This window comes from Aythya fuligula, chromosome 19 (assembly GCF_009819795.1).
Source record: "Aythya fuligula isolate bAytFul2 chromosome 19, bAytFul2.pri, whole genome shotgun sequence".
Classification (NCBI taxonomy): Eukaryota; Metazoa; Chordata; class Aves; order Anseriformes; family Anatidae; genus Aythya; species Aythya fuligula.
Genome location: NC_045577.1, coordinates 9,338,273 through 9,348,655, shown reverse-complemented (window position 1 = coordinate 9,348,655; position 10,383 = coordinate 9,338,273). Strand labels below are relative to the sequence as shown.

The window sequence follows — 10,383 nt, the reverse complement described above, 5'->3', positions numbered from 1 at the left end:
AGCTCTGGCAGGAGGGTTGGGGTCCTTCCCCCAGCCCCAAATGCTATTTATTGGGGATAAACACCCCAGTAACAGCTGCATCAACATTTGTGGGTTGTTTTTTTATTATTATTTATTTATTTATTGGGGGGGGGGTGCAGTCTCCTTTCCCAACGCTGCCCAAAACACCCGATGGGGGGGGGGGGGGGGGCAACATTAACCCCTGCGCCCCCGGCTGCGTGTGCACGGCCCGGCAGTGCGGGCGGGGGAGGGGTTACGCGTGTGTCCCCCCCCTCCGTGTGCCGGGGGGGGGGGTGGAGGGAGGGGAGGGTGTCGGGTGTCCCCCCCCCGCCCTCCCCTCGCTGCGGGGGTCCCGCGGGGCGGGGCGGGGGCGGGGGCGGCGGGGCCGGGATGCGCCGTGCCGGGAGCGGGGCCGGGGCCGGGGCGCACGATGCGCTGCGGGGCGCTGGCTCTGGCGCTGCTCTGCGCCCTGCCCCTGGGAGCAGCGGGGCTGGAGCCCCCCGAGACGGGCTCTGGGATGCACCCAGGTAGGAGCTGTTCCCCCCCCCCCCGGGGGTGGGATGGGAGGCGGAGGAGGAGGGGGGGAGCAAAGGGAGGCTCGCCCGGGGGTCCCCGCTCCCCACGCTCCCCGCCGGCCGGTGGGGATGCTCCGGGAGAGGAGGCGAGGCGGTGTCCGCTAGGATGCACTGTTCAACCAGGATTGCAGCCCCGGGCACGGCAGTGTGGCTCGTCCCGTCCTGCAGTATCGGGGCTGCCCTCCCGGCCCGGTACTCGGGGGTCCTGGGTGCTTGGGGGGGGGGTCCCACCTCCCACCGTCCCGGGTCGCGGCTGGTGCTGGGATCGGGGTGCTGGGGGGCTGGCAGGCATGTCCCTGGGGGGCTGCAGTTAATGGGGAGTGAATCTGGGGGGGCTCAGCGAGTGGCAGGAATGTGGGGGGGCTCAGTGTGGCTCCAGGGGTCTCGGTGGCAGGACAGTGCTGGAGGGGGGCGCGGTGGTGGTCTCGCTGCAGGAGCAGGGCAGCCGGAGTGTGCAGGGCTCCCTGGGTGTGTAACATAACACAACATACGTGTAACAGAACGTAACGTGTCTGTGCAGGCATGAAACTTATGTTTGGGGTGCTGTGACATGTCTCCACATCCCTTGTCTTTCCTCTCTGTGGGCATGGAACTCAAATTTGGGGCACTGCAGGGTGTCTCCACATCCCTCGTCTTTCCCCTCTGCGCCTGGCCACTGTTGGGAAACTTTCACTGAAACTTTTTGGGAGCGCTGGGCCCCTTCTTTCCCAGTGGCAGAGGCTCCTGTCCAGGCTGGGGGTCAGCGGGGTCCTGGCTCCCCCCATAGGAGGGGGCTCAGGACTGGGTGGCCCGGTGGAGGCTTCAGGCGAGCAGCTTCCAAAATTTGGAGCGTGGGGCTGGGACGTGTCACTGGCAGCGGTGAGCTGGGGGGAGCACTTCCACCGCGCTGATATAAAAGAGATGTTTGCTGTGCAGGAAGCTCTGGCTGCTTGTAAGACAAACGTTACCCTGCCTGCCTTGTGCTAATGCCTATGGGTCCTGCTCAGAGGTGGTGACCCCGACGGCACAGCCCCTGCCCGAAAAATGCGTGCTTGGCCCAGGGCAGAGCGTGCCGGAGGCTTCCCTGGAGCCTGGTTGGTGGGAATGTGGTTGGGAGAGGGAAAGCCCCGAGTTATCTCAGCGGAGCTTAACTCCGCTTGAACCTTGGCTGGGAAGCGAGGCTGCAGCCATGCAGCCCACAGCCTGGGAACCGAGCTGGGAATCGCATTCCAGTGGCTGAAATTGGAGCGAGATCCAAGCGTGGATAAGGCACCGGGGGGATTTTGGGGTGGAAGCGAGGAAGCTGGGAGTTAACAACTGCGGGGAGGTAGGGGGCTGTGTGCAGGGTGGGAGCAGGGCTCTCCAGGAAGCCTGGGGACAACCAGGTGTGTGGCTTCACCTTCGATTGCTGCCATCTGTGCAGGTGCGGGTCATGGGCTTGGGTAGATTTTTGCCAGCTCTGAAGTGTTGCAGGTCCCTGCAGGAAACAGGGTGTGGTGCCACAAATACATGGGTTCCTGGGGCTTTCACACAGAAGAAGGCAGCTCTCTGGGCTGAGGCTGTGCCCCTGCTGTGCCCCCCCAACCCCAATAAACCACAACTCCTCCACTCTTACACAGTGCCCGGCTTCTCCTGTGCACCCTCAGCTTCCAGCTTTCTCCCCTTTTCACCAGCTGACGGGGTCCTGCCTTGTACCCAGCTCCACATTGGGCTGATTTCATGTGGTTTTAGGGCTGAGCGATGGCTGTTGGTCTTCTGCGTGGGTCAGGGGAGCAAGCAGTTGGTGGTTCTGCAGCATCACCACCATGGGGTCAGTACCAGCCCTCATCCCTTCCTTTGCTTCTATCTGGAGGAAGGTTCAGATGGCTTGTGCTCAGGAGAAGGCAGTTTGGAAGTTCCCAAGCCCCACGGGGAGCTTTGGGCTGTCAAAGCAGGAGGTGGCCCATGCAGGAGGGGAACTGAGCTGTCACCAGTGTTGTGCTTGCAGCTGTCACCAGCAGATGCTCAGTAATGATCCCAGGAGGACGGAGGGTGCCAGAAATGGGTGGGAGCCGGACCCAGGGCACCAGGGACATGGTCCCATCCCTCATGAGCACATTTCCCCTCGTTTGGGTTGCTGCAGCCCCAGCTGAGCCTCTCCCCTCTCCCCCACTTCACCCAGATGTGCCCACAGAGGTCGGGATGCTTGGCTGGGATGCTGGGTTTTAGGAGGAGGAACCATAACTGCAGCCCAGCCCCCAGACACGAAGCTCCCCAAACCGGGAAAATTCCGTCTGCCAGCGCAACCCCAAAATGCATGTGCATGAACAATTTGCCATTAATTAAAGCTTAGAGTCACCCAATTAAAATCGGCTTAATTAAGGGATGAGTGGCATCTGAAGATGCAGCACTTGGCTCCTGCAGATGGCATTTCTTGCTCGAGGGCTGGTGAAAGTTGTCTTTCAGTAATTTATTCTCCTGGAGATCTGGTGCTCTGAAATGTCACGTCCAGCATCGTGCAGCAACCTCCTCGGATCTGGGGCCTTACGCTGGGGTGCGCTTGTAGTGAGGATGTGTTTGTGGGCTTGGGAAGTGAAAAATTTAATGTAGATATGTAAAATCAGGTATGAATGGCAAGGAGTTAGTGCTGTTTGTGTGTGTATAGAGCTGATGTTCTATACCATATAGATCACATCAGTCTCTGTGTGTATATCAAGCTTACAAAATCATGCTAATCTTAACAAGTTTGCAAGTCAAATTGCTTAAGGACCCAGAAATAGCAGTTCTGGACTCCTCATGGCATCTGCATCTGACCCTCCAGTGCATGCATACTACTCTGGGTCCTCAATCGTGCTGTTATGTGACCTTATTGCTTTTTTTCCCCCTCACAAGACCCCAAACCACGCTCTCAAAGTGGCCTGAACACAGGGGTCACCGCCTGCCACAGAGCAGCTGTGTGCTGGCCCCCTGGGGCTGCTTGCCCCTGTGAACGACAAATTTCAGGCTCGAAGGAGCTCCGAGAGCCTCCAGCAAAGGGCAGAGCCCAGCAGGAAATGTTCACAATGCAGCTCCTATCCCAGAGTACTTCAGAATAAGTAAGAGAATGAAATATGTGGGACAGCAGGGATATGGGCATGGGGTGAGGGTCGTTCTGGTGACCCTGCTACAGCCAGCCCCTGGGTCTGGGGGACAGCCGGGCACAAAGGGTGCTTGTGCTAAGGGTGGGAGCTGCTGGAAACCCTCAGGGCTGCAGAGGGGGAGCGCTCTGCTGGCAGGTCGGGGGTCCCAGCCCCACAGAGAGGTGATGGGGATGTGCCCTGGGAGCTCACTGACATCCCCCAGTGCTCTCTGCTATTAGGGAGGTGGATTGCTGTGGGACCTGTGGGTGGGGGATGTCGGCTCCTCTCCCCTGCAGAAAGGAGGAGAAATAAAGGGAGAATGATGCACTGTGGTTTCTGCAGTGAAGCAGCATTTCTGTTTTCCTATGTGATGTGAAAAAATGTCCTATTGTACCAAAAAAAATGGGAACAATGACAAAGGTGGCGCATTCCTGGGTGAGAATTGCCTTCGCAGCTGGAAACCACTCTGTCACCTGCCTGAGCTCGCTGAGCACCACCTTCCAGTGCAGGATCTCATTGCTCATTTGTCTGCCAGGTGGCAGTGCCCCCTGCCCCCAAATCCTCTGGTTCTTTTGTCCAGGACAGGGCTGTGGGGGTGCAGGGACGTGGGGGGTGCACACACACAGCCCACTGCATCCCCGAGGGTGCTTCTGGCTGGGTGGGTTGAATGCTTGTTGTATGCCTGCCTCATGGGGAATTGTTTGAAAAATTTCAGCCAAACCGTCCAGCAGCTTCCAGGACCGCTGCCTTTAGCCATTATTTGTGATCCTGTGAGCTGGAGCGCACACCAGAGGTTTGGCAGCATCCCCACGCAAAATCCTTTCAGATCAGGCCGAGTTATAAAAACTTAAACCTTTCCTCTAGCAGCGGGCCAGACACAGCCTCATTTCCTACTTTCCCTGTTGTTTATTGAAGTGCCCACTCTCCGTGCCAGCAGGTTGGGTCCAGCTGTGGTTGGATCCGGCAGCCCGCAGCCCCCAAAATTACCACTGCCCAGAATTAATACAGCCAGGTACCCCTGCCTTCCTTGCAGCCAGGGATGCCGGTGCCACTTGCATCCTTATTTTTCGCACATAATGGGTCAAAGTCATTGCTTTTAAATTCCAGCGTGCTGGGAAAGGGTTTGAAGGGTAAGCATGCACTTTTCCTTTTGGGGAGGACTTTCTAGACAAGCAGCGTAATGGACAGTCTGCGTGCTGCAGGTTTACAACTGCACAAACCCTGCCGGGCAGCAGGGCGAGATGATGTATGCCTCGTGCCTGGGGGAAAATAAACACCGTGAGCCCGGCTGCTTTGCCTCAGCCCGTGGCTGTCTGAGTACAGGCAGACGTCTTCCAGCTGCTCTCGGGTGCCTGGAGCTGTTGGGAGACCCCTGGCCAAATTCAGCATCCCTGGGGGGACACGGGGGCTTGGGCGTGAGCCAGGGCTGTTGGCTAGGCTGCGATGCAGCGTGGGGCTGCTCTGTCCCCTCCTCGTGTTGGGACAGGCTCTGGCATGGCCCCGTCTTTGAGTTTCTTGCAAGAAAGGCACCGTCTGCTGCTGTTGAGCGGGTGCCTGGTGATGCCCCCACTGCGTGGGCTTACGTAGCCGCTCTCCTCCTCCTCCTCCTCCTCCTCCTCCGGCCAAGCAGCTGGCCCCCCCGGTGTACGTTCAGTATGTGCTATATAAACAGCAATCTCCGCTCTCACAAACTCGCTGCAGAGCCGTGGGGCTGATGTCAGGCCTGGGTGGGCAGGGGATGCTGGCGTTAATTCCGCTCTCGATAGCTGCGAGTGATTAAGGCTCAGCCCCGCTCCCCCCTGCAGGATGGGGGGCGTTCATTCCTCAGGGTTTTGGGGTCGTTTGAGGTTGCTTGAGGAGGAAAGATTGGGAACCCCATCCAGCACAGCCGGCACATGCCTCAGCATCCCCATCTGTGGGACCAGGGAGCTGGGGGTAGGAGGCACAGCCCAAATGCAGGTGCCTCCCCCCCTGCCTGGAGCTGTCAAAGCTGCGGCTGAGCCTCCTGGCACCTGCTGCTGCCCCGGCTGCATTGGAGAGCTCTTGGGGTGCCTGCTCCATCCATCCTTTGAGCTTGCCCCTATCTCTGCGGGGTTTCTGCTGCTCGGTGCTGAGCACACTGCCCATCGGCAGCTCCTGGTGCCGCAGGGCTGCCCCAGGGAGGATGCTGAATGTGCTCTGGGCTGGTCCTGAAGAGGAGAGCTGGTCCTGAGGTGTCCTCGCTGGGCTTGCAGGAGGTCTGGTTGATAAAAACTGAGGTTGCTGAGAGCTCCTGGAAAGCAAAGCTCTTCTTTTACCTAACCGGGTGGGGAAGTAGGGGCTTCCAGAACCTGCCTTAGTCACTGTTGGCTTAGAAATCCCTACCAGGAGCTGTGTTCTGGAGGCTGCTGCAGCCTTGGCAGTGTTTGGTTCCCAGGCACCTTCAGTTCCTGCATGCCCCGAGTTGTTCCCCCCTTGCTGTTTCCCACCCAACCACATCCAGGGGACAGGGGCACAGATGGATGGGGACATCTGCACAGGATGGTGGCTTCCGCAGTGAACCACATTTGATTAACCACAATGTGCACAGAACAGGTTGGGCTTTTTGTCCCTAAATTGCCCTGGCTCTCAGCAGCAGTCTCTGCCTGGGATGTGTTGAAAGGAGAGCACCAACCCGAGCAGAACAGAACATTTCCCCAGGGCAAACCTCATCCGCCCCGGGCTGCGCGCTGGGGGTGGATGGCTGCTCCCGCATCTCATCGCAAGGTTGGTTTTTTGTGTGTGCTCTGCTCCCTGGTTTTTAAAAAAACGTGCTGGCCACGTGCCCTGCATTCACCTCGCAGGGCGAGCGTGGGAGAGCCCAGTGAGAGGCCGAGCATCCTTGGCCCCGCTGGGGGCAGGCGGTGAGGTTACCCCCTGCCTGCCAGCTGCTGGCAAGGGGACTCCTTGTCCCCAGCGTCCCTTCATTGTGCGAGGGATGAACCCAACCCGCAGCCCCTCCGATGGGTCGCTCAGCTGAAAAGCTTTGCTCCCTTGTGGCTGTCGGTTGGGGGGAAAAAAAATCTGCGACAGCATCCTCCTCCCCTGCTTTTCCCACCCCAGAGCTCACGGGAGCAGCTCAGCGACAAAACCCAGCTTCTGTTCAGCGCACGTCAACCTTGACAGCTTGCCGCTGTCCCGCGATGATGGTAATTAGTGCAGCGCTAATTACCCAGCTCGAACTCTGCCGTGCCCACCAGCTGAGCAATCCCCACAGGGCTGGAGGCCACCGGAGGTCCCAGCCCGTTGGTCCCCACCACGACCACAGGAGGTGGATGGGGAAGCTTTGCAGTGGGGTTTCTGCCTGGGAATGCAAAGGGGGAGCTGGCTCCGAAATCCCAGGAACTTCATTGCTAGGAGGTGGTAAAACCCAAATCCCTCTTTGTACAGCCCTCTGTTTTGATACTTGCTCATTTTTAAGTCTTTGTGGCAGCGTTGCCAGTCCAAAACACTGGAACAGTCCATGGAGGGTTGCAATATTTATTTCCTGAGTACCGAGACAGATACGTGCTGCCCTGCTTATTTCTGCAGGAAGCAGGTTTGTAAATCCCATTGTAGTGAAAAGGAGACATTTCTGCCCAATTCCCACGGCTCCCGGAGGGGGCTGGGGCTGAGCTGGCTGCACCACCTGCGCAGCTGAGCCAGTGCAACCTTCCTGAACCGTGTTAAGGACCTCCCCAACCAATTAATCTGCACAAGACTTTGAGAACCTGCAGGTTTGCCCTTGGCAATGGGGTAAGGCAGGTCCCTCGCAGCATCTGTGAGGAGGAGCAGGAGCAGGTGGTGCCCCTGGGGACGGGCAGGGCTGGGTGGAGGAGCTGGTGGCATCCCCTGAAGGGGCCAGGGCTGCTTCTGCTGGGGCTGCACCTTGGCACATCAGTTTGGGGACGTGTCATGTAGTGCTTGGAGGTTTAAGTGTCCTTTTTGCAGTCCCCCCTCGAGCCCCAGCAATCTGATGAAGGGTGTTTTGTCATCTGTCCCAAACGGCTGTCCCAGGGCTCAGCAGCACTGTCCCCAGTGCCACCAGAGAGCTGGCACAGCCAGGGGATTGGAGAGAGCAAACAGGGCCAAATACACTGATTTTTTTTTATTTATTTATTTTTTAATAAATGAAAAGGAAACCACTTTCAGACTAAACTATCAGCTGCAGCCATCCAAAAGTGCAGATGTGGCTCTGAGCTGAGAAGGCCAGATCCTGCCCTGGCCAGGGGTGCTGGGGGGGCCGGGGGCTGGGAGGTCTCTGCGATGGGGAAGTTTGTGTATCAGGGAGTAAACCAGGGTTTTTGACATAGTCGAGATCTTCATAAATGAGTTCATTATTTGAAAGATGGAATTGATTAGTAGATAAATTGGCAGAAAGTGGAGGTTTGTTGGAAAGGGATCCTAGCCCCACATCAGAGCTAGCTGGCAGCGCCTCCCCCACGTCTTTGGTGTGCTTTCGGCACAAAAACTCAGTTCCTGCAGTTGACATGCGGGGGCTTTTCTGCACAAAATATTCCCGTAGAAATCATATTTAAGTTCTCCATTGAGAAAAGAGAGATAATCCGTTCCTTTCTGGGCCAATTCAACCCCAAGCACACTACATCCAGCCGGGAGGGACACTTTACAGCCTGAGGGGTGTTAGGTGGCTGTGTCACCCCACTGTCACCCTGCTCCCTGTCCCCGTGGGTGGCTCCCAGTCCCAGTGAGCAGGGGACAGCTCTGTCCATCCCAGGGATGGATGCTGCCCCATGGGGTCAATGCCGTGCTCTCTCCAGCTGAATTATGATGGTCCATTGCCACAGCCCTCTTTCAGAATGTTTCACTTGTGAGGAATGTCAGAATATCCTATTTCTGATCCAAAATCTCTCAGCAAGCAGCCTGGCTATTTTTAAAGCATCACTGCTTCTGCCAGCAGGTTTTCTCTGCTCTGAGAACAGGCGGATGGGGCAGAGGCGTTGAGCGTCTGGTCACCTCGGGGCAGTGGGGCGAGGGTGGAGATAGCTCCTGAGGTGGGATTTTGTGGGGTCACAGGAGTTTGCTGAGCACCGGGGGCTTGTGCCAGGCTGGATGAGCCCTGAACATGTTGCAGCAGCTGCTTGCATCAAGGGATTCATGTGGTTCTCTGGCCAGGTGGAGAGCAGGAGAGCAAGGATTTGGGCAAAGATCGTGTGGTCAGCTGCAGGTGTGGGCACAGAGAGCATCCTGCAGGCAGGGGCAGGCAGTGGTGTTTTTTTTCCTGCACTTCTTTCTTATGGCAACACTTCCCCATGTGCAAAAACGTACCTCTGAAAGCCATCAGAGAGTGTTGTGGCAAGGATCCGGTGCTGGTGCTGAGCACTGGGAGGCTCAGTGTGCATGCACCTTGCCTCCTCCTGCTCCAGGGAACCCATAACAGAATCATCTAGGTTGGAAGAGACCTCCAAGATCACAGAGTCCAACCTCTGACCTAGCACTAACCAGTCCTCCACTAAACCGTATCACTAAGCTCAACATCTAAATGTCTTTTACAGAGCTCCAGGGGTGGTGACTCCACAACTTCCCTGGGCAGCCCATCCCAATGCCTCACAACCCTTTCGGTAAAGAAGTTTTTCCTGATATCCAACCTAAACCTGCAGTGGTGCTCAGCAGGGAGCTCTCCTTGTGTTCAATGTCTCCATGGGCTGGGGGCAGAGCTCCCCTCCTGCACCTGCTGGGGGAAAGGGGCAGGGGCTGGGCACAGCTCCCTCAGGTTAGTCTGGGGGAAAAAGAGGAAAAGAGGTGATTGCTGTTGTTGTTTTCACCAGAGTGTAAGCAAAGGACAGATTGTTTTGTCTTGTTTAGTCTCCTAAAAGGATTTGAGTAGCAGTTGCAATTTTCTTAAAGGAAAAAAAAATAAAGATAATTAACTTTTATTTCTTGAAAACTGATGGCTCTAACAACGAGCATTATGCAGATAGCTCGCAGTTGCAGAGTGGCTGTACTCCAGGTTGGAACATTTAGAGAGGACATAAAGTATTTCCGCTGGGATGTGGAGGAAGAGGAGCGGCAGGCAGGCAATATATCCCAAAGACATCCCAAAGCCCCTCGGAGCCCCAGACCCGCAGGGACGGATGAAGGATGACTTCTGCTGCCGTGCTGCGGGAGGCTATGGGGGATGCTGGAGCAGATCTTATCACAGCAGCTGCAGTGAAAACCAGGATGCTCGGGGTGCTGGGGAGGCACTGGTGTGTGCTGCAACCTCCTCTGTGACCGTGGTTCTCGGGGAATTGAACATCTGCAGCCTCTGAGGTCAGGATGAGGCTGGGGAGCGGAGGGATGGGGTGGCTGTGGCACACGGTGGGGCTGGACCCCCAGTTCCTCACTTTGCTGTTTTGTCGTTTCTGCTGCTCATTTCCCCTGGAGAAGCAGGGTGTGATGCCAGGCAGCTGCCTGCGTCCCCTCCTCCTGTCATGGCTCTGACTGCGAGATCGCTTCGCCAGACAAAATGCAGCCAGGCGGTAGCTGATGTTCCATTAGCTCCTCTCTTCCTCTCTTTTTTTCTAACCTGCTAGACATGACATTTCAAAAAAGTGCTGTTCCTTCACCAGCTGCTCCTGTGCTCCCTTCCTCTGCCCCTGCAAGTGCCAGCACTGCTGCCTCTGCACAGCCCTGCCTGGGGGGGAGCAGAGCCCTGCAGCCGTGGGGAAACACCACGCCGAGAGGTGTCCCCTCTACACGGACACGAGTTGACCCCGAGGGGCACAACTCCAAGG

The 10,383-nt window shown here is 57.2% G+C and overlaps 1 protein-coding gene across 1 annotated transcript in view; it reads left to right on the top strand.

Moving 5' to 3' along the window:
* The first annotated feature begins 483 nt into the window (after nt 1-483).
* Nucleotides 484-10,383, top strand: part of LOC116496894 (collagen alpha-1(I) chain-like) — a 71,619-nt gene continuing 61,719 nt past the window's right edge. Inside the window, exon 1 of the mRNA XM_032200302.1 lies at nt 484-527. Coding sequence (XP_032056193.1) covers nt 518-527 — 10 coding nt within the window. The 5' untranslated portion in view covers nt 484-517. The remainder of the gene's footprint in view (nt 528-10,383) is intronic.